The sequence below is a fragment of the Mus musculus genome, chromosome 8 (genome assembly GCF_000001635.26).
Source record: "Mus musculus strain C57BL/6J chromosome 8, GRCm38.p6 C57BL/6J".
In the NCBI taxonomy this organism is placed as follows: Eukaryota; Metazoa; Chordata; class Mammalia; order Rodentia; family Muridae; genus Mus; species Mus musculus.
Window position 1 is genome coordinate 129,136,154 of NC_000074.6, and position 25,242 is coordinate 129,161,395.

The 25,242-nt window shown below is 39.3% G+C and overlaps 1 protein-coding gene across 5 annotated transcripts in view; it reads left to right on the top strand.

Moving 5' to 3' along the window:
* Positions 1–25,242, top strand: part of Ccdc7b (coiled-coil domain containing 7B) — a 116,622-nt gene that overhangs the window by 69,043 nt on the left and 22,337 nt on the right. For all 5 annotated transcript variants that reach the window (NM_001369028.1, NM_001369029.1, XM_030243825.1 and 2 more), the window contains 3 exons: positions 421–496; positions 2,242–2,272; positions 9,366–9,455. In NM_001369028.1, the coding sequence (NP_001355957.1) occupies positions 421–496; positions 2,242–2,272; positions 9,366–9,455 (197 nt within the window). The remainder of the gene's footprint in view (positions 1–420; positions 497–2,241; positions 2,273–9,365; positions 9,456–25,242) is intronic.

A 25,242-nucleotide genomic window follows, 5' to 3' on the forward strand; every position in this document is an offset into this window, starting at 1 on the left:
TTTGGTATAGCATTGGAAATGTAAATGAGTTAAATACCTAATAAAAAATGGAAAAAAAAATAAATGCTGTTAATTAATTGCTTAAAATTCCTGCCTGATAACTTAAAAATATCTACTATATCTGAAATCCTGTGCTCATAGTTGCCTATCTCTTCAGAATTTGGTTCCCCTGCCTCCTGCCCCATCCTCTGGGTATGCCTTGTATCATAGATATTTTCTTTTGAAATTTCTATTTGAAATAGAAAATTGAATTTTTCTTTTGAAAGCCAAAGATGATATATGGGAAAAAGTAAAATAAGGTAAATGTTACTGTAAGAAACATGTCACCTTCTTGTGATTATTTAGTTTTCTCATGCATATCAGTGAATTGTATGGTCATTGAACTTCAGCCATTATAACACCTTTATACATTCTATATAGGAACTCCTTCTTCAATGGCTAATCGAGTGACTATGATGATGAAAATATTTGAAAACCAGACAGCTATGTTACACAAGTAAGCTTTAGAAATATTATTTCTTATTTTCTACTTATAAAATTGAATATATAGAATAGACATATTGGGAGCATACATAAGAAATAAGGTCTTCATCATAAGCTAACCTCCTTTTACTCATTAATTAATTAATTCATTCATTCATTCATTTTATGCCCTGATCAAAGTTCTCCTTTCTCCTGTTCCCATCCCCCATTTCTCCATCCCCTTTTCCTCAAAGAAGGGGAGGCCATCCTTTGGTACCAACCCACCCTGATACATCAAGTCCCAGCAGGACTAGGTGCATCCTTTCTCATTGAGGCCAGAGAAGTCAGTCCAGCTATGGGAAAGAGACCCAAAATAGGCAACATAGTCAGAGACAGTTCCACATTCTAATTGTTAGGGGATCCACCTGAAGAACAAGCTACAAATGTATAGAGGACTCACGGGTTGATGGTTCAGTCTCTGTAAGTCTCTACAGACCCAAGTTAGTTTAGTCTGTGAGTCTTTTGTGGGGTCCTTGATCTATCAGGCTTCCTCAATCCTTCTTCCTCCATCTCTTCCACAAGACCCCCTGAGTTCCACCTACTGTTTGCCTGTGGGTCTCTGCATCTATTTTGGTCAGCTGCTAGATGGGGGCTCTCAGAAGACAGTTATGCTAGGTTCCTGCCTGCAAGTCATTATCATTAATAATGTTAGGGGTTGGATCAATGTATCAAGTTGGGCCAGTAATTAGTTGGCCATTCCCTAGATATTTGCTCCATCTTTATCCCTGCACTTGTAGGCAGGATATAATACAAAATGTATTTGGTCCAACTTCTTAAGTCCCCATGGTCTATCATGGCCACAACAGTATTTAAAAGTCCAAAGTTCAAAATCTCAACTTCAAACTATAACCCCTTATTTCATAAAAATTAAAAAAAAAATCACATACAATATACAGAGGGTACAGAATATACATAACCATTCCAAACTGAAGGCATAGCGAGTAAAAGCGGGACCAAAGCAAGACTGAAAGCCAGCTACAGAAACTCCAAACTCTGCATCTCCACATCTAATGTGAAAATTCTCTTCAGATCTCCAACTTCTTTCAGCTTTGTTGAATGCAACACAATTTTTTTTCTCTTGAGCTGTTTCCCTCCTTGTTAGCAGCTTTCCTTGACAGGTATCCCATGGGACTGTGTTCAAGACAATCCAGCCTTCACCTTCACAGCTTCACACAATGATCTTTATGGGCTTCCATGCAGAAACATCCCTGCTACATGCCTGGCCTTAATGGCTTTCCTTAGTTGCTGAGGGAGATTCCATAACTGCTTTCTTCTATCCTTGACTCAAGAGCCAGAATCACATGGCTTAAGCTGCCAAGCTCTGTTACTTACTAGGGCTGGAATATAGCCCCCTCATTCAATTACATCTTCACCAATGTTGAAGTATGTTGATACTGTCTTCCATGATTTCCTTCACTACATAAGCTTGGTTGTCCTGGAACTTGCTCTGTAGACCAGGATATCTTTGAACTCAGAGATCTGTATGTCTCTGTCTCCTGAGTGCTGGGATAAAAAGTGTGTTAATTACAGTGTACTGTTGGTGGATATGTGTAGAGAGGATCCCGGCAGGAGTCCAGATTTTGGCTATAGCACAGGAGTAGGATGTGAGACTAGGAAGAGGACACTTGTTAGAAATCTTTTTTAAAAATGTAAAAGTTTTCATAACTTAAAATATGTATATATTTAATATAGTATAGTTACTTTTGGTCTGTTTTTCAGAGCTTTAAATGATCAGCATACAATTGAGTCTGTAAGTATAACATTCTTAATTGGATATTGTACTTTATGCTTGAATTTTGAAGAGACTCTAGAAATGGCCAGTTTCTTTCATTGTAATTAGAGATAAGCACTTACTCAATTTACCCAGGTTGTGAACTAGAAGGAATTGTGTGTTATTTTCACTTTATTGACATCATGGTCATTCAGAAACACTTATGAAATACTAAGCTGGGATCTATTTCTTTTTTTTTTTCTTATGACCATTTCTTTTTTTTTCTTTCCATTTTTTATTAGGTATTTAGCTCATTTACATTTCCAATGCTATACCAAAAGTCCCCCATACCCACCCACCCCCACTCCCCTACCCGCCCACTCCCCCTTTTTGGCCCTGGCGTTCCCCTGTTCTGGGGCATATAAAGTTTGTGTGTCCAATGGGCCTATCTTTCCAGTGATGGCCGACTAGGCCATCCTTTGATACATATGCAGCTAGAGTCAAGAGCTCCGGGGTACTGGTTAGTTCATAATGTTGATCCACCTATAGGGTTGCAGATCCCTTTAGCTCCTTTGGTACGTTCTCTAGCTCCTCCATTGGGAGCCCTGTGATCCATCCATTAGCTGACTATGGGCATCCACTTCTGTGTTTGCTAGGCCCCGGCATAGTCTCACAAGAGACAGCTACATCTGGGTCCTTTCGATAAAATCTTGCTAGTGTATGCAATGGTGTCAGCGTTTGGATGCTGATTATGGGGTGGATCCCTGGATAAGGCAGTCTCTACATGGTCCATCCTTTCATCTCAGCTCCAAACTTTGTCTCTGTAACTCCTTCCGAGGGTGTTTTGTTCCCACTTCTAAGGAGGGGTATAGTGTCCACACTTCAGTCTTCATTTTTCTTGAGTTTCATGTGTTTAGGAAATTGTATCTTATATCTTGGGTATCCTAGGTTTTGGGCTAATATCCACTTATCAGTGAGTACATATTGTGTGAGTTCCTTTGTGAATGTGTTACCTCACTCAGGATGATGCCCTCCAGGTCCATCCAATTGGCTAGGAATTTCATAAATTCATTCTTTTTAATAGCTGAGTAGTACTCCATTGTGTAGATGTACCACATTTTCTGTATCCATTCCTCTGTTGAGGGGCATCTGGGTTCTTTCCAGCTTCTGGCTATTATAAATAAGGCTGCTATGAACATAGTGGAGCATATGTCCTTCTTACCAGTTGGGGCATCTTCTGGATATATGCCCAGGAGAGGTATTGCTGGATCCTCCGGTAGTACTATGTCCAATTTTCTGAGGAACCGCCAGACGGATTTCCAGAGTGGTTGTACAAGCCTGCAATCCCACCAACAATGGAGGAGTGTTCCTCTTTCTCCACATCCTCGCCAGCATCTGCTGTCACCTGAATTTTTGATCTTAGCCATTCTGACTGGTGTGAGGTGGAATCTCAGGGTTGTTTTGATTTGCATTTCCCTGATGATTAAGGATGTTTAACATTTTTTCAGGTGCTTCTCTGCCATTCGGTATTCCTCAGGTGAGAATTCTTTGTTCAGTTCTGAACCCCATTTTTTAATGGGGTTATTTGATTTTCTGAAGTCCACCTTCTTGAGTTCTTTATATATGTTGGATATTAGTCCCCTATCTGATTTAGGATAGGTAAAGATCCTTTCCCAATCTGTTGGTGGTCTTTTTGTCTTATTGACGGTGTCTTTTGCCTTGCAGAAACTTTGGAGTTTCATTAGGTCCCATTTGTCAATTCTCGATCTTACAGCACAAGCCATTGCTGTTCTGTTCAGGAATTTTTCCCCTGTGCCCATATCTTCAAGGCTTTTCCCCACTTTCTCCTCTATAAGTTTCAGTGTCTCTGGTTTTATGTGAAGTTCTTTGATCCATTTAGATTTGACCTTAGTACAAGGAGATAAGTATGGATCGATTTGCATTCTTCTACATGATAATAACCAGTTGTGCCAGCACCAATTGTTGAAAATGCTGTCTTTCTTCCACTGGATGGTTTTAGCTCCCTTGTCAAAGATCAAGTGACCATAGGTATGTGGGTTCATTTCTGGGTCTTCAATTCTATTCCATTGGTCTACTTGTCTGTCTCTATACCAGTACCATGCAGTTTTTACCACAATTGCTCTGTAGTAAAGCTTTAGGTCAGGCATGGTGATTCCACCAGAGGTACTTTTATCCTTGAGAAGAGTTTTTGCTATCCTAGGTTTTTTGTTATTCCAGATGAATTTGCAAATTGCTCCTTCTAATTCGTTGAAGAATTGAGTTGGAATTTTGATGGGGATTGCATTGAATCTGTAGATTGCTTTTGGCAAGATAGCCATTTTTACAATGTTGATCCTGCCAATCCATGAGCATGGGAGATCTTTCCATCTTCTGAGATCTTCTTTAATTTCTTTCTTCAGAGACTTGAAGTTTTTATCATACAGATCTTTCACTTCCTTAGTTAGAGTCACTCCGAGATATTTTATATTATTTGTGACTATTGAGAAGGGTGTTGTTTCCCTAATTTCTTTCTCAGCCTGTTTATTCTTTGTGTAGAGAAAGGCCATTGACTTGTTTGAGTTTATTTTATATCCAGCTACTTCACCGAAGCTGTTTATCAGGTTTAGGAGTTCTCTGGTGGAATTTTTAGGGTCACTTATATATACTATCATATCATCTGCAAAAAGTGATATTTTGACTTCCTCCTTTCCAATTTGTATCCCCTTGATCTCCTTTTGTTGTCGAATTGCTCTGGCTAATATTTCAATTACTATGTTGAAAAGGTAGGGAGAAAGTGGGCAGCCTTGTCTAGTCCCTGATTTTAGTGGGATTGCTTCCAGCTTCTCTCCATTTACTTTGATGTTGGCTACTGGTTTGCTGTAGATTGCTTTTATCATGTTTAGGTATGGGCCTTGAATTCCTGATCTTTCCAGAACTTTTATCATGAATGGGTGTTGGATCTTGTCAAATGCTTTTTCTGCATCTAACGAGATGATCATGTGGTTTTTGTCTTTGAGTTTGTTTATATAGTGGATTGCATTGATGGATTTTCGTATATTAAACCATCCCTGCATCCCTGGAATAAAACCTACTTGGTCAGGATGGATGATTGCTTTAATGTGTTCTTGGATTCGGTTAGCGAGAATTTTATTGAGGATTTTTGCATCGATATTCATAAGAGAAATTGGTCTGAAGTTCTCTATCTTTGTTGGATCTTTCTGTGGTTTAGGTATCAGAGTAATAGTGGCTTCATAAAATGAGTTGGGTAGAGTACTTTCTACTTCTATCTTGTGAAAAAGTTTGTGCAGAACTGGATTTAGATCTTCTTTGAAGATCTGATAGAACTCTGCACTAAACCCGTCTGGCCCTGGGCTTTTTTTGGCTGGGAGACTATAACTGGTTCTATTTCTTTAGGGGATATGGGACTGTTTAGAAGGTCAACTTGATCCTGATTCAACTTTGGTACCTGGTATCTGTCCAGAAATTTGTCCATTTCGTCCAGGTTTTCCAGTTTTGTTGAGTATAGCCTTTTGTAGACGGATCTGATGGTGTTTTGGATTTCTTCAGGATCTGTTGTTATGTCTCCCTTTTCAGTTCTGATTTTGTTAATTAGGATTTTGTCTCTGTGCCCTCTAGTGAGTCTAGCTAAGGGTTTATCTATCTTGTTGATTTTCTCAAAGAACCAACTCCTCGTTTGGTTAATTCTTTGAATAGTTCTTCTTGTTTCCACTTGGTTGATTTCACCCCTGAATTTGATTATTTCCTGCCGTCTACTCCTCTTGGGTGAATTTGCTTCCTTTTTTTCTAGAGCTTTTAGATGTGTTGTCAAGCTGCTAATATGTGCTCTCTCCCGTTTCTTCATGGAGGCACTCAGAGCTATGAGTTTCCCTCTTAGAAATGCTTTCATTGTGTCCCAAAGGTTTGGGTACGTTGTGGCTTCATTTTCATTAAACTCTAAAAAGTCTTTAATTTCTTTCTTTATTCCTTCCTTGACCAAGGTATCATTGAGAAGAGTGTTGTTCAGTTTCCACGTGAGTGTTGGCTTTCTGTTATTTTTTTTGTTATTGAAGATCAGCCTTAGTGCATGGTGATCTGATAGGATACATGGGACAATTTCAATATTTTTGAATCTGTTGAGGCCTGTTTTGTGACCTATTATGTGGTCAATTTTGGAGAAGGTACCATGAGGTGCTGAGAAGAAGGTATATCCTTTTGTTTTAGGATAAAATGTTCTGTAGATATCTGTCAGATCCATTTGTTTCATCACTTCTGTTAGTTTCAGTGTGTCCCTGTTTAGTTTCTGTTTCCATGATCTGTCCATTGGTGAAAGTGGTGTGTTGAAGTCTCCCACTATTATTGTGTGAGGTGCAATGTGTGCTTTGAGCTTTACTAAACTTTCTTTAATGAATGTGGCTGCCCTTGTATTTGGAGCATAGATATTCAGAATTGAGAGTTCCTCTTGGAGGATTTTACCTTTGATGAGAACGAAGTGCCCCTCCTTGTCTTTTTTGATGACTTTGGGTTGGAAGTCAATCTTATCAGATATTAGGATGGCTACTCCAGCTTGTTTCTTCATACCATTTGCTTGGAAAATTGTTTTCCAGCCTTTTATTCTGAGGTAGTGTCTATCTTTATCTCTGAGATGTGTCTCCTGTAAACAGCAAAATGTTGGGTCTTGTTTGTGTAGCCAGTTTGTTAGTCTATGTCTTTTTATTGGGGAGTTGAGACCATTGATGTTAAGAGATATTAAGGAAAAGTAATTGTTGCTTCCTGTTATTTTTTTTGTTAAAGTTGGCATTCTGTTCTTGTGGCTGTCTTCTTTTGGGTTTGTTGAGGGATTACCTTCTTGTTTTTTCTAGGGCATTGTTCCCGTTCTTGTATTGCTTTTTTTCTGTTATTAACCTTTGAAGGGCTGGATTCGTGGAGAGATAATGTGTGAATTTGGTTTTGTCGTGGAATACTTTGGTTTCTCCATCTATGGTAATTGAGAGTTTGGCTGGGTATAGTAGCCTGGGCTGGAATTTGTGTTCTCTTAGTGTCTGTATAACATCTGTCCAGGCTCTTCTGGCTTTCATAGTCTCTGGTGAAAAATCTGGTGTAATTCTGATAGGCTTGCCTTTGTATGTTACTTGACCTTTTTCTCTTACCGCTTTTAGTATTCTATCTTTATTTAGTGCATTTGTTGTTCTGATTATTATGTGTCGGGAGGAATTTCTTTTCTGGTCCAGTCTATTTGGAGTTCTGTAGGCTTCTTGTATGTTCATAGGTATCTCTTTCTTTATATTTGGAAAGTTTTCTTCAATAATTTTGTTGAAGATGTTTGCTGGTCCTTTGAGTTGAAAATCTTCATTCTCATCCACTCCTATTATCCGTAGGTTTGGTCTTCTCATTGTGTCCTGGATTTCCTGGATGTTTTGAGTTAGGATCTTTTTGCATTTTCCATTTTCTTTGATTGTTGTGCCGATGTTCTCTATGGAATCTTCTGCACCTGAGATTCTCTCTTCCATCTCTTGTATTCTGTTGCTGATGCTCAAATCTATGGTTCCAGATTTCTTTCCTAGGGTTTCTATCTCCAGTGTTGCCTCACTTTGAGTTTTCTTTATTGTGTCTACTTCCCTTTTTAGGTCTAGTATGGTTTTGTTCATTTCCATCACCTGTTTGTATGTTTTTTCCTCTTTTTCTGTAAGGACTTCTACCTGTTTGATTGTGTTTTCCTGTTTTTCTTTAAGGACTTGTAACTCTTTAGCAGTGTTCTCCTGTATTTCTTTAAGTGATTTATTAAAGTCCTTCTTGATGTCCTCTACATCATCATGAGATATGCTTTTAAATCTAGGTCTAGGTTTTCGGGTGTGTTGGGGTGCCCTGGACTGGGCGAAGTGGGAGTGCTGGGTTCTGATGATGGTGAGTGGTCTTGGTTCCTGTTAATAGGATTCCTACGTTTACCTTTCGCCATCTGGTAATCTCTGGAGTTAGTAGTTATAGTTGACTCTGTTTAGAGATTGTTCTTCTGGTGATTCTGTTACCGTCTCTCAGCAGACCTGGGAGACAGATTCTCTCCTCTGAGTTTCAGTGCTCAGAGCACTCTCTGCTGGCAAGCTCTCTTACAGGGAAGGTGCGCAGATATCTTGTTTTTGGACCTCCTCCTGGTCGAAGAAGAAGGCCCAAAACAGGGACTCTCTCAGAAGCTGTGTTGCTTTGGCAGTTCCCAGAAGCTGTCAGCTTCTGTGGTGCAGACTCTCACCTGTGCAGACAAAATTCCTAAGTTCCAGGGAGTCCTGGAACCAAGATGGCGACCGCTGCTGCTGAGGCTGAGGCTGCCTCCCAAGCTAGGCAGACACCTGTCCTCTGGTCCGGACGGTGGCCGGCTGTCTGCGGCTCACCAAGGGTGCTGCCTCAGCGGCTCTGTGCTTCTGCCCGTCCCAGAAGCTGTCCGGTTCTCTGGCGCACCCTCTAACCTGTTCAGACTAATTTCCTAAGTTCTGCTGAGTCCCGGAACCAAGATGGCGACCGCTGCTGCTGAGGCTGAGGCCGCCTCCCAAGCCAGGCGGACACCTGTCCTCTGGTCCGGATGGTGGCTGGCTGTCTGCGGCCCGCCAAGGGTGCTGCCTGAGCGGCTCTGTGCTTCCGCCCGTCCCAGAAGCTGTCCGGTTCTCTGGCGCACCCTCTAACCTGTTCAGACTAATTTCCTAGGTCCCGCGGAGTCCCAGAACCCAGGTGGCGACCGCTGCTGCTGAGGCTGAGGCCGCCTCCCAAGCCAGGCGGACACCTGTCCTCTGGTCCGGACGGTGGCCGGCTGTCTGCGGCCCGCCAAGGGTGCTGCCTCAGCGGCTCTGTGCTTCTGCCCGTCCCAGAAGCTGTCCGGTTCTCTGGCGCACCCTCTAGCCTGTTCAGACTAATTTCCTAAGTTCTGCTGAGTTGGGATCTATTTCTTATCGAGATATGTTGATCCCAACAGCAGCTTAGAAGTTAATCCCAGTGTCCCATTCTTTTTTTTTTTTGTCCCATTCTTTTTCATGCTTCAATGAAGTTAGTCATAATTAATATCTAAATATTGAGTTGCATCAATACTTAGTTATTGAAGTTGCTTATTGAGATGCTTAATTTTAATTGTTATTATTATATTTGTCTTTAGAAATATAAACAGATGGAAACTAATTATGAAAATTTAATATTGAAGAAAAACCTGCTAGAAGGTGAAATACAAAGGCTGAGAGATCCCGAGGTTGGTACATGTAAATGATAAAAATGATACACAGTATCAAATATAGCCTAGTATCATATAGACGGAAATCAACGTGGCATTTACTTGTTTTATGACATGTTATATGGTCATAATTTATAAAGGCTCTGATTTTAAAAACCATAAATTAATGTTCTAAATTTCCATATTAACTATCAAACCCATAAGCATGAAAACAGAAACAGATTAATCATTGTAAAAGCATTAATTTTTATTTTAACTTTTCTGTCTTTTTATTTATTATTCTCCCATGAAATACATCCCAACTGCAGCCTCCCATGCTCTACTCCTTCTAGTCCCTCCCCCACCACCCTTCTTCCTCAGACCCACTCCTCTTCTGTTTCCCTTCAGAAAAGAGCAGGCCCTCCCAGGAATGTCAACCAAACATGGAAAGATAAGATGCAGTAAGACTAGGTAGGCATAAGCCCTCATACCAAGGAACTACCACATTGATTTCCATAGTGGATGTACATGTTTGCACTCCCACCAGCAATGGAGCAGTGTTCCTCTTGCTTCTCACCAGCATAAGCTGTCACTGTGTTATTGATCTGAGCCATTCTGACAGGTGTAAGATAGAATCTCAAAATCATTTTGATTTGCATTTCCCTGATAGATAAGGATACTGAACATTTCTTTAAGAGTTGCTTAGCCATTTAAGATTCCTCAATAGAGACTTCTTTGCATTTTTAACTAGATTGTTTAGTTTGCTGATGTTTAGTTTCTTGAATTTTTTATGTATTTTGGATATTAGCCTTGTCTTGGGTGTAGAGTTGGTGAAAATCTTTTCCCATTCTGCCGGGAACCTGTTTTGTCCTGCCGGGAACCTGTCTTGACTTTTTCAGAAATGGTACTTGTCCAACACTGCACTGAATGAAAGCCAAAGACTGATAATCTTTAGCCTTATAATTTTATTACTTGTGCTTAAATATATACTATTCTCTTACTCTATAACTCAGATGACATGAAGTCTCTAGGGACCTTGCCTCTCACAACCCACCCACAGCAGACTATGCAAAGATGGTGGACCATTTCCGGAGAAGTAGCCTGCTAGCCTTACCCTTTCCTAGATGGCTCCTAACAGTGCCTTTTGACTTACAGAAGCTTTTCAGTTTCCTGGAGTCACATTTATTAATTGTTGATTTTAGTGCCTGCACTATCTGTGTTTTATTTAGGAAGTTGTCTTCAATGCCAATGCATTCAAGGATATTTCCTACTTTGTTTTCTGTTAAGTTCAGTGTGCCTGATTTTATGTTGAGTCGTTGATCCACTTGGACTTGAGTTTTGTGCAGGGTGACATATGTGGATCTATTTGCAGTCTTCTATAAGCAGACATCCAGTTTGACCAACACCGTTATTGGAAATTCTCTTTGTTTCTAATAGGTATTTCTAACTTTTTTATTAAAAAGAAAACATGCCCTTCTGGTCCAAGCAGCACTGGGTAGCTAGGGCGCACAGTCGTCTGACTACCACCAGCTACCCACAACACCCGCCAAGCGATCTTAAGACTTCTGGTGAGTGGAACACAGCATCTGCTCCAATCCAATCGCGTGGGACCTGAGACTGCATTAGTTAGGAAAGCAGAAAACCCGGTCTGAGTAGGGGCACAAGCCCCTTTCGGTCCGAGCAGCACCGGGGTAGCTAGGGCCCAGAATCGGCTGACAACCGCCAGCTACCCACAACACCAGCCACACGATCATAAGAATTCTGAGGATTGGGATCTGCCCAGCTCGGGAGCGCTTTGCCTGAGCATCAGCAGCAGACATCTTCGTTCCGGGATCCCGCCGAGTGTATCCTGTACAGGCAGGTGACCATTTTCCTGGCCAGAGGATAGGGACCTGCCCGGTGCAGGAACGCTTTGCCTGAGCATTGGCAGCAGACATCTTAGTTCCGGGACCCTGCCGAGTGTACCCTGCACAGACATCTTAGTTCCAGGACCCGCCGAGTGTATCCTGCACAGCTCCAGAGAATACCAGATGGAGAAAGGCAAACATAAGAATCCTACTAACAGAAATCAAGACCACTCACCATCATCAAAACGCATCACTCCCACGCCACCTAGTCCTGGGCACCCCAACACAACCGAAAAGCTAGACCCAGATTTAAAAGCATATCTCATGATGATGGTAGAGGACATCAAGAAGAACTTTAATAACTCAAAGAAATACAGAAGAACACTGCTAAAGAGTTACAAGTCCTTGAAAAGCAGGAAAACACAACCAAACAGGTAGAAGTCCTTATAGAAAAACAGGAAAACACATCCAAACAGGTGATGGAAATGAACAAAACCATACTAGACCTAAAAAGGGAAGTAGGCACAATAAAGAAAACCCAAAGTGAGGCAACAGTGGAGATAGAAACACTAGGAAAGAAATCTGAAACCATAGACGCGAGCATCAGCAACAGAATACAAGAGATGGAAGAGAGAATCTCAGGTGCAGAAGATTCCATAGAGAACATCAGCACAACAATCAAAGATAATACAAAATGCAAAAAGATCCTAACTCAAAACATCCAGGAAATCCAGGACACAATGAGAAGACCAAACCTACGGATAATAGGAGTTGATGAGAATGAAGATTTTCAACTTAAAGGGCCAGCAAATATATTCAACAAAATTATAGAAGAAAACATCCCAAACCTAAAGAATGACATGCCCATGAACATACAAGAAGCCTACAGAACTCCAAATAGACTGGACCAGAAAAGAAATTCCTCCCGACACATAATAATCAGAACAACAAATGCACTAAAGATAGAATATTAAAAGCAGTAAGGGAGAAAGGTCAAGTAACATATAAAGGCAGACCTATCAGAATTACACCAGACTTTTCACCAGAGACTATGAAAGCCAGAAGAGCCTGGACAGATGTTATACAGACATTAAGAGAACATAAATGCCAGCCCAGGCTACTATACCCGGCCAAACTCTCAATTACCATAGATGGAGAAACCAAAGTATTCCACGACAAAACCAAATTCACACATTATCTTTCCAAGAATCCAGCCCTTCAAAGGATAATAACAGAAAAGAAGCAATACAAGGACGGAAATCACGCCCTAGAACAAGCAAGAAAGTAATCCCTCAAAAAACCAAAAAGAAGACAGCCACAAGAACAGAATGCCAACTCTAACAACAAAAATAAAAGGAAGCAACAATTACTTTTCCTTAATATCTTTTAATATCAATGGACTCAATTCCCCAATAAAAAGACATACACTAACAGACTGGCTACACAAACAGGACCCAACATTCTGCTGCTTACAGGAAGCCCATCTCAGGGAAAAAGACAGACACTACCTCAGAGTGAAAGGCTGGGAAACAAGTTTCCAAGCAAATGGTAGGAAGAAACAAGCTGGAGTAGCCATTCTAATATCGGATAAAATGGACTTCCAACCCAAAGTTATCAAAAAAGACAAGGAGGGACACTTCATACTCATCAAAGGTAAAATCCTCCAAGAGGAACTCTCAATTTTGAATATCTATGCTCCAAATGCAAGGGCAGCCACATTCATTAAAGACACTTTAGTAAAGCTCAAAGCACACGTTGCACCTCACACAATAATAGTGGGAGACTTCAACATGCCACTTTCATCAATGGACAGATCTTGGAAACAGAAACTAAACAGGGACACAGTGAAACTAACAGAAGTTATGAAACAAATGGATCTGACAGATATCTACAGAACATTTTATCCTAAAACAAAAGGATATAACTTCTTCTCAGCACCTCACGGGACCTTCTCCAAAATTGACCATATAATTGGCCACAAAACAGGCCTCAACAGATACAAAAATATTGAAATTGTCCCATGTATCCTATCAGACCACCATGGCCTAAGGCTGATCTTCAATAACAACATACATAATGGAAAGCCAACATTCACTTGGAAACTGAACAATACTCTTCTCAATGATACCTTGGTCAAGGAAGGAATAAAGAAAGAAATTAAGGACTTTTTAGAGTTTAATGAAAATGAAGCCACAACATACCCAAACCTATGGGACACAATGAAAGCATTTCTAAGAGGGAAACTCATAACTCTGAGTGCCTCCAAAAAGAAACGGGAGAGAGCACATACGAGCAGCTTGACAACACATCTAAAAGCTCTAGAAAAAAAGGAAACAAATTCACCCAAGAGGAGTAGACGGCAGGAAATAATCAAACTCAGGGCTGAAATCAACCAAGTGGAAACAAGAAGAACTATTCAAAGAATTAACCAAACGAAGAGTTGGTACTTTGAGAAAATCAACAAGATAGATAAACCCTTAGCTAGACTCACTAGAGGGCATAGGGACAACATCCTAATTAGCAAAATCAGAAATGAAAAGTGAGACATAACAACACATCCTGAAGAAATCCAAAACAACATCAGATCCTTCTACAGAAGGCTGCACTCAACAAAACTAGAGAACCTGGATGAAATGGACAAGTTTCTAGACAGATACCAGGTACCAAAGTTGAATCAAGATCAGGTTAATGATCTAAACAGACCTATATCCCCCAAAGAAATAGAAGCAGTCATTAATAGTCTCCCAACCAAAAAAAGCCCAGGACCAGATGGGTTTAGTGCAGAATTCTATCAGACCTTCAAAGAAGATCTAATCCCAGTTCTTCACAAACTATTCCACAAAATAGAAACAGAAGGTACTCTACCCAACTCATTCTACGAAGCCACAATTACTCTGATACCTAAACCACAGAAAGATCCAACAAAGATAGAGAACTTCAGACCAATTTCCCTTATGAATATCGATGCAAAAATCCTCAATAAAATTCTTACTAACCGAATCCAAGAACACATTAAAGCAATCATCCATCCTGACCAAGTAGGTTTTATTCCAGGGATTCAGGGATGGTTTAATATAGGAAAATCCATCAATGTAATCCATTATATAAACAAACTCAAAGACAAAAACCACATGATCATCTCGTTAGATGCTGAGAAAGCATTTGACAAAATCCAACACCCATTCATGATAAAAGTCTTGGAAAGATCAGGAATTCAAGGCCCATACCTAAACATGATAAAAGCAATCTACAGCAAACCAGTAGCCAACATCAAGGTAAATGGTGAGAAGCTGGAAGCAATCCCACTAAAATCAGGGACTAGACAAGGCTGTCCACTCTCTCCCTACCTATTCAACATTGTACTTGAAGTCCTAGCCAGAGCAATTAGACAACAAAAGGAGATCAAGGGGATACAAATTGGAAAGGAAGAAGTCAAATTATCACTTTTTGCAGATGATATGATACTATATATAAGTGACCCAAAAAATTCCAACAGAGAACTCCTAAGCCTGATAAACACCTTCAGTGAAGTAGCTGGATATAAAATTAACTCAAACAAGACAATGGCATTTCTGTACACCTAAAAAAAACAGGCTGAGAAAGAAATTAGGGAAACAACACCCTTCTCAATAGTCACAAGTAATATAAAATACCTTGGCCTGACTCTAACTAAGGAAGTGAAAGATCTGGATAAGAACTTCAAGTCTCTAAAGAAAGAAATTAAAGATCTCAGGAGATGGAAAGATCTCCCATGCTCATGGATTGGCAGGATCAACATTGTAAAAATGGGTATCTTGCCAAAAGCAATCTACAGATTCAATGCAATCCCCATCAAAATTCCAACTCAATTCTTCAACGAATTAGAAAGAGCAACCTGCAAATTCATCTGGAATAACAAAAAACCTAGGATAGCAAAAGCTCTTCTCAAGGATAAAAGTACCTCTGGTGGAAACACCATGCCTGACCTAAAGCTTTACTACAGAGCAATTGTGATAAAAACTGCATGGTACTGGTATAGTGACAGACAAGTAGACCAATGGAATAGAATTGAAGACCCAGAAATGAACCCACACACCTATGGTCACTTGATCTTCGACAAGGGAGCTAAAACCATCCAGTGGAAAAAAGACAGCATTTTCAACAAATGGTGCTGACACAACTGGTTGTTATCATGTAGAAGAATGTGAATCGACCCATTCCTCTCTCCTTGTACTAAGGTCAAATCTAAGTGGATCAAGGAACTCCACATAAAACCAGAGACACTGAAACTTATAGAGAAGAAAGTGGGGAAAAGTCTCGAAGATATGGGCACAGGGAAAGAATTCCTGAATAGAACAGCAATGGCTTGTGCTTTAAGATCGAGGATTGACAAATGGGACCTCATGAAACTGCAAAGCTTCTGCAAGCAAAAGACACCATCAATAAGACAAAAAGACCACCAACAGATTGGGAAAGGATCTTTACCTATCTTAAATCAGATAGGGGACTAATATCCAATATATATAAAGAACTCAAGAGGGTGGACTCCAGAAAATCAAATAGCCCCCTTAAAAGATGGGGCTCAGAGCTAAACAAAGAATTCTCACCTGAGGAATACCAAAAGGCTGAGAAACACCTGAAAAAATGTTCAACATCCTAAATCATCAGAGAAATGCAAATCAAAACAACCCTGAGATTCCATCTCACACCAGTCAGAATGGCTAAGATCAAAAATTCAGGTGACAGCAGATGCTGGCGAGAATGTGGAGAAAGAGGAACACTCCTCCATTGTTGGTGGGATTGCAAGCTTGTACAACCACTCTGGAAATCAGTCTGGCAGTTCCTCAGAAAATTGGACATAGTACTACTGGAGGATCCCGCAATACCTCTCCTGGGCATATATCCAGAAGATATCCCAACCGGTAAGAAGGACACATGCTCCACTATGTTCATAGGAGCCTTATTTATAATAGCCAGAAGCTGGAAAGAACCCAGTTGTCCCTCAACAGAGGAATGGATACAAAAAATGTGGTACATTTACACAATGGAGTACTACTCAGCTATTAAAAAGAATGAATTCACGAAATTCCTAGGCAAATGATTGGAACTGGAGGGCATCATCCTGAGTGAGGTAACCCAATCACAAAAGAACTCAAATGAAATGTACTCACTGATAAGTGGATATTAACCCAGAAACTTAGTATAGCGAGATATAATGTACAATATGTAAAACATATGAAACTGAAGAAGAACGAAGACCAAAGTGTGGACACTTTGCTCATTCTTAGAATTCGAAATAATCACCCATGGAAGGAGTTACAGAGACAAAGTTTGGAGCTGAGACAAAAGGATGGTCCATCTAGAGACTGCCATATCCAGGGATCCATCCCATAATTAGCCTCCAAACGATGACACCATTGCATACACTAGCAAGCCTTTGTTGCAAGGTCAGTGATATAGCTGTCCCTTGTGAGACTAAGCCGGGGCCTAGCAAACACAGAAGTGAATGCTCACAGTCAACTATTGGATGGATCACAGGGCCCCCAATGGAGGAGCTAGAGAAAGTATCCAAGGAGCTAAAGAGATCTGCAACCCTATCAGAGGAACAACATTATGAACTAACCAGTACCCCAGAGCTCTTGACTCTAGCTGCATATGTATCAAAAGATGACCTAGTCGGCCATCACTGGAAAGAGAGGCCCATTGGTCAGGCAAACGTTATATGCCCCAGTACAGGGGAATGCCAGGGTCAAAAAATGGGAATGGGTGGGTAGGGGAGTTGGGGGGGTGGGAACTTTTGGGATAGCATTGGAAATGTAATTGAAGAAAATACGTAATAAAAAAAAAGAAAAAGAAAAAAAAGAAAACATGTGTCCATAGGTGAGTGGATTGATTTCATTGATTAATGTGACTGCTATTAAACAGTTTTTATTGCAATAACTCTGTAGGAAAGCTTCAAATAGGGATGGTGAATTGAATCTAGAAGTTATTTTATTTTTCAAAATTGTTTTAGCTATCCTGATTTTTTGTTTTTACATATGAAATTGAGTATTGTCCTTTTAAGGTCAAAAATAATTGTGTTGAAATTTTGATGGGGATCACATTGAATCTGTAAATGGCTTTTAGTAGGATGGCTATTATCACTATATTAATCCTACCATTTAATGAGCATGAAAGATCTTTTCATCTTCTGATATCTTCTCAATTTTATGAGAGACAGATACATGGCAAATATTTAACTTTGTAAATTTGTTACTGAATGAGAGAATCAAACTTTTGTCTCCCCTCCAACCCCTGAATCTGAAGACTAAAACCAAAGCCTTGTAGTTGTTAGGCAAAAACTACCACTACACTAAATCCACAAACCCCAAGTATTTTAAATGCATTGTATGTTCTTTATAATTAGTTAATTGTACCAACTATAATTGTAATTAGTTAACTATACCAACTAGTGTGAGTAGAAATAAGTGCAGTACCAATGATATAAGAAAATCTGCAGTTCCTCCTGGGCAGTTCCAGTCTACACTGAACACATACCAGGATCTCAGGGGCTCAGAGACAAGTTGACTTCCAGGAGCTGGGACACTCCAAGGATCTCAGGTTCAGAGAATCCCAGAATAACAGGGTCAAAGAGAAAGCTGAACTCTGAGGAGTTCTCACTCAACCTGGATTACTGGAAAGAGAGGCTCCAATCAGATATAGCAAGGGCAGGGAACACTTGAGATAATCAGATGGCAGGAAGCAAGTGCAAGAACAGAAGCAACAGAAACCAAGGTTACATGGCATCATCAGAACCCAATTCTCCCACCAGCAAGTCCTAGATACACCATCACACCAGAAAAGCAAGACATGGATCTAAAGTCACTGCTGATGACACTGATGGAGGACTTTAAAAAGGACATAAATAAATCCCTTAAAGAAATACAAGAGAACACAGGGAAACAGGTAGAAGCCCTTAAAATGAAACACAAAAATTCCTTAAAGAAATACAGGACAACACAACCAAATAGATGTAGGAACTAAACAAAACCATCCAGAATCTAAAAGTGGAAGTAAAAACAATTAAAAAAAGAAATCACAAAGAGAGACAACTCTGGATATAGAAAACCTATGAAAGAAGTCAGGAGACATAGATGTAAGTATCACCAACAGAATACAGGAGATAGAAGAGAGAATCTCAGGAGCAGAATATTCCATAGAAAACATGGACACAACAATCAAAGAAAATGCAAAATGCAAAATGCAAAAAGATCCTAACTCAAAACATCCAGGAAATCCAGGACACAATGAGAAGACCAAATCTACAGATAATAGGAGTAGATGAGAATGAAGATTTTCAACTTAAAGGGCCAGCAAATATCTTCAACAAAATTATAGAAGAAAACTTCCCTAACCTAAAGAAAGAGATGCCCATGAACATACAAGAAGCCTATAGAACTCCAAATAGACTGAACCAGAAAAGAAATTCCTCCTGTCACATAATAATCAAAACACTAAATGAACAAAACAAAGAATATTAAAAGCAGTAAGGGGAAAAGGTCAAGTAACATATAGAGGCAGACCTATCAGAATTACAACAGACTTCTCACCAGAGAATATGAAAGCCAGAAGATCCTGAAGAGATGTCATGCAGACCCTAAGAGGACACAAATGCCAGCCCAAGCTACTATACCCAGCAAAACTCTCAATTACCATAGATAGGGAAACCAAGGTATTCCATGACAAAACCAAATTTACACAATAACTTTCAAGAGATCCAGCCCTTCAAGGAATAATTGATGGAAAACATCAACACAAGGAGGGAAACTACACACTAGAAAAAGCAAGAAAGTAATCTTTCAACAAACCTAAAAGCAGATAGTGACGTGAACAGAATCCTAACACTAACAAAAATAACAGGAAACAACAATCACTTTTCCTTAATCTCTCTTAATATCAGTGGACTAAATTCCCCAATAAAAAGACATAGACTAACTCACTGGCTATGTAAACAGGACCCAATATTTTGCTGCATACAAGAAACCCACCTCAGGGGTAAAGACAGACACTACCTCAAGTAAAAGGCTGGAAAACAATTTGCCAAGCAAACTGTCCCAAGAAACAAGCTGAAATGGCCATTCTACTATCAAATAAAATCGACTTTCAAACTAAAGTTATCAAAAAAGATAAGAAAGGCAACTTCATACTCATCAAAGGTAAAATCTATCAAGATGAACTCTCAATTCTAAACATCCATGCTCCAAACACAAGGGCATCCAAATTCATAAAAGAAACCTAGTAAAGCTCAAAGCACACATTGCACTGCACATAATAATAGCGGGAGACTTCAACACCCCACTCTCATCAATGGACAGATCATGGAAACACAGACTAAACAGAGAGTGAAATTAACAGAAGTTATGAAATAAATGGATTTAACAGATATCTACAGAACATTTTATCCTAAAAAACAAATGATATACCTTCTTCTCAGCACCTCATGGTATCTTCTCCATAATTGACCATATAATTGGTCACAAAACAGGCCTCAACAGATACAAAAATATTGAAATTATCCCATGCATCCTATCAGATCACCAGGGACTAAGGCTGATCCTCAATAACAACATAAATAATAGAAAGCCTATATACATATGAAAGCTGAACAACACGCTACTCAATGATAACTTGATCAAGGAAGAAATGAAGAAAGAAATTAAAGACTTTATAGAATTTAGTGAAAATGAGGCCACAACATACACAAACTTATGGGACACTTTGAAAGCATTCCTAAGAGGAAAACCCATAGCTCTGAGTGCCTCCAAAAAGAAATGGGAGAGCGCATATACTAGTAGCTTGACAGCACATCTGAAAGCTCTAGAACAAAATTAATAAATAAATAAATAAAAGCAAATTCATCCAAGAGGAATAGACAGCAAAAAGTAATCAAAGTCAGGACTGAAATCAACCAACTGGAAACAAAAAGAACTTTACAAAGAATCAACCAAACCAAGAACTGGATTTTGAGAAAATCAACAAAATAGATAAACCCTTAGCCAGACAAACTAGAGGGCACAGAGACGCTATCCTAATTAACAAAATCAAAAATGAAAAGGGAGTCATAATAACAGAAACCAAGGAAATACAAAAAAAAAATCAGATTCTACTACAAAAGCCTTTACTTGACAAAACTGGAAAACCTGGATGAAATCGACAATTTTCTAGACAGATACCAGGTCCCAAAGTTAAATCAAGATCAGATTAATGATCTAAACAGTCCCATATCCCCTAAAGAAATAGAAACAGCCATTAATAGTCTCCCAACCAAGAAAAGCCCAGAACAAGATGGGTTTAGTGCACAGTTCTATCAGACCTTCAAAGAATACCTAATACCAATATTCCTCAAACTATTCCACAAAATAGAAACAGAAGGTATTCTACCAAATTCATTCTATGAAGCCACAATTACTCTGATACCTAAACCACACAAAGACCCAACAAAGAAAGAGAAGTTCAGACAAATTTCCCTTATGAATATCAATGCAAAAATACTCAAGATTCTCACAAACCAAATCCAAGAACGCATTAGAATGATCATCCATCATGATCAAGCCGGCTTCATTCCTGGGATACAGAGATGGTTCAATATATGGAAATTCATCAACGTAATTCATAATATAAACAAACTCAAACAAAAAAAGCATATGATCATCTCATTAGATGCTGAGAAAGCATTTGACCAAATCTAACACCCATTCCTGATAAAAGATAAAGAATTCAAGGTCTATACCTAAACATAGTAAAAGCAATATACAGCAAACCCAGTAGCCAACATCAAACTAAATGGAGAAAAACTTGAAGCAATCCCACTAAAATCAGGAACTAGACAAGGTTGCCCACTCTCTTCCTACCTATTCAATATAGTACTTGAAGTTCTAGTCAGAGCAATTAGACAACAAAAGGAGATCAAAGGAATATGAATTGGAAAGGTAGAAGTCAAAATATCACTATTTGCATATGATATGATAGTATACATAAGTGATCCTAAAAATTCTACCAGAGAACTCCTAAACCTGATAAACAGCTTCAGTGAAGAAGCTGGATATAAAATTAACTCAAACAAATTAGTGGCCTTCCTCTACAAAAAAGGATAAACAGACTGAGAATGAAATTAGGGAAACAACACCCTTCACAATAATCACAAACAATATAAAATACCTTGATATGACTCTAACCAAGCAAGTAAAAGATCTGTATGACAAGAACTTGAAGTTTCTGAAGAAAGCGAACATCTCAGAAGATAGAAATATCTCCCATGTTCATGGACTGGCAGGATTAATATAATTAAAATGGCCATCTTGTTGAAAGCAATCTACAAATTCAATGCAATCCCCATCAAAATCCCAACTCAATTCTTCATAGAGTTAGAAAGAGCAATTTCCAAATTCATCTGGAATAACAAAAGACCGAGGATAGCAAAAACTATTCTGAACAATAAAAGAACGTCTGATGGAATCACCATCCCTGACCTCAAGCTGTACTACAAAGCAACTGTGATAAAACCTGTATTGTATTGGTACAGTGACAGTCAGGTAGATTAATAGAATTGAAGACCCAGAAATGAACCCACATATATATGGTCACTTGATCTTTGACAAAGGAGCTAAAACCATTCAGTGGAATAAAAAAAAAAAAAAAAAAAAAAAAAAAAAAAAAAAAAAAAAACAGCATTTTCAACAAATGGTGCTGGCTCAACTGGCAGTGAGCATGTAGAATAATGCACAGTGATCCATTTCTATCTCCTTGTACAAAGCTCAAGTCCAAGTAGATCAAGGACCTGCACATGAAACCAGAGACACTAAAACTAATAAAAAAGAAAGTAGGGAAGAGCCTTGAACATATGGGCACAGGGGAAAAATTCCTGAACAGAACACCAATGTCTTGTGCTGTAAGATCAAGAATAGACAAATGGGACCTCATAGAATTGCAAAGCTTCTGTAAGGCAAAGGACACTGTCAATAAGACAAAAAGGCAACCAACAGATTGGGGAAAAATCTTTACCAATTCTAAATCCAATAGAGGGCTCATATCCAATATATATGAAGAACTCAAGAAGTTAGACTCCAGAAAACCAAATAACCCTATTAAAAAATGGGATACAAAGCTAAACAAAGAATTCTCAACTGAGGAATACTGAATGACTGAGAAGCACCTAAAGAAATGTTCAACATACTTTGCCATCAGGGAAATGCAAATCAAAACAACCCTGAGATTCCAGCTCACACCAGTCAGAATGGCTAAGACCAAATACTCAGATGACAGCAGATGCTGGCAAGGATGTGGAGAAAGAGGAATACTCTTTCATTGTTGGTGGGATTGCAAGCTGGTACAACCACTCTGAAAATCAGTCTGGCAGTTCCTCAGAAAATTGAACATAGTAGTACCTGAGGACCCAGCAATACCACTCTTGGGCATATACCCATAAGCTGCTCCAACATGTAGTAAGGACACATGCTCCACTATGTTCATAGCAGCCTTATTTACAATAGCTGGAAGTTGGAAAGAACCCAGCTGTCCCTCAACAGATGAATGGATACAGAAAATGTGGTACATTTACACAATGGAGTACTACTCAGCTATTAAAAACAATGAATTCATGAAATTCTTAGGCAAATGAATGGAACTAGAAAATATCATCCTGAGTGAGGTAACCCAATCACAAAAGAACATACATGATATGCATTCACTGATAAGTGGATATTAGCCCAAAAGCTCAGAATACCCAGGATACAATTCACAAACCACATGAAATTCAAGAAGAAGGAAGACCAAAGTGTGGATACTTCGGTACTTCTTAGAAGGGGGAATAAAATACCCATGGAAGGAGTTACAGAGGCAACTTGTGGAACAGAAATTGAAGGAATGACCATCCAGAGACTGTCCTACCTGGGGATCCATCCCATATACAATCACCAAACCCAGACATTATTGTGGATGCCAACAAGTGCTTGTTGACAGGAGCTTAATATTGCTACCTCCTGAGAGGCTCTGCCCATGCCTGACAAATACAGAAGTGAATGCTCACAGCCATCCATGTGACTGAGCACAGGGTCCCCAATGAAGGAGCTAGAGAAAGTACCCAATGAGTTGAATGGGTTTGCAGCCCCATAGGAGGAACAACAATATGAACTACCCAGTACCCCCAGTGCTCCCAGGGACTACACCACCAACCAAAGAGTACACAGGGTGGGATTCCTGGCTCCAGCTGCCTATGTAGCAGAAGATGGCCTAGTCGGACATCTTTGGGAGGAGAGGCCCTTGTTCCTGTGAAGGCTCTATGTCCCAGTGTAGGGGAATACCATGGCCAGGAAGTGGTTGGGTTGGTGCGGGGGGAGTAGGGGGTGGAGGGGGAGGTGGGTGAGGGCTGGGGGGGGGAGGATGCAGGGGGGAGGATGCAGGGGGAGGATGCAGGGGGGGAGGATGCAGGGGGGGGAGAAGAATTCCATAGAGAGGGAGGGGGATTTTGGAGGGGAAACCAAGTAATGGGATAAAATTTGAAATGTAAATAAAGAAAATATCCAATTTAAAAAAAAAAGAAAGAGGAAAGTCGGCTTCCCTTTATGTTTTCACTTCTTACCATTTTTACTCATTTTATAAATCCAAACAACAGGCAAGAGTCAGATAAAAGTAATTGTTATGATCCAGTGTTGGGATCATAACAATTGTAATCTTCCAAGTGTTGGGATATCATGCATGGAACATTATGTCTCATGGAATACTCTTTTTTTAAATAATTTTATTAGGTATTTTCCTCAATTACATTTCCAATGCTATCCCAAAAGTCCCCCACTCCCCTATCCACCCACTCCCACTTTTTGGCCCTGGCATTCCCCTGTACTGGGGCATATAAAGTTTGCATGTCCAATGGGCCTCTCTTTCCACTAATGGCCGACTAGGCCATGTTTTGATACATATGCAGCTAGAGTCAAGAGTTCCGGGGTATTGGTTAGTTCATAATGTTGTTGCACCTATAGGGTTGCAGAACAAGGAATACTCTTGAAACCACTTTTGTTGGTTACTTGATATTTCTTTGATACTGGAGGAGAAAGCAAAGATTATTTTCTTTTAATAACCTCCCACTATTAAGTGTTTACTGGTCTACACTATGTATGAGTTTTATAGAAAACATCTTCAAAAGCACAGTATGTTATTTGGGGGATATAATAGTTCTTGTTAAAATTCATTACTATGTTTCCATATTTCTGTATTTTTTTATTGTTGATGTTCTTGTTTTGACACAATGTCTCCAGTATTCACCCTGGCCATAAACTTACTGAAGAGTTGAGAATGATTATAAATCCCTAATTGCCCTGTCTTCATGTCTTAAGTTCTGGGTTTATAGATCTGCACCACTTTTTCTGTTTGTTTGTTTGTTTGTTTGTTTGTTTGTTTGTTTGTTTGTTTTTAAACAAGTTTTCTCTGTGTAGCCATAGCTGTCTTGGGACTTGCTCTGAAAATCAGGCTGCCTTTGAACTCAAAGTGATTTGCCTACATCTGCCTCCCAAGTGCTCGGATTAAAGATGTGAACCACCACTACCACCTGGCTCTAGCTTTTTATTTTCAAGGAATTATTTCACCTTATGTTTAATTTGTGATAAGTTTACCACTTCAGTACATTTTTTATATTGAGATTCTTAAATATAAAATCATATATTGCCTTTGTCTATATTATATTATCTTTGTCTATAAAATATTATCTATATTTTAATAATTGTTCAAATTATTTCTCTACATTCATTTAAAAATAAATCTGGTTCTTCAGAGTCATTCAAGAATATTTTGTGCAGACATGGTGATATATATACCTGCTGAGTCAGGAGGATCATGAGTTTATATCCAGTCTAGATCATTTAGAACCTTTTGCAGAAAGATTTTAAAACATGTGTTCAGTTATGGTATAATAATGGTTTAGATACAAATTTGTTCCAACTGTTAGATGGAGGTGGCATATTCTTGGACAG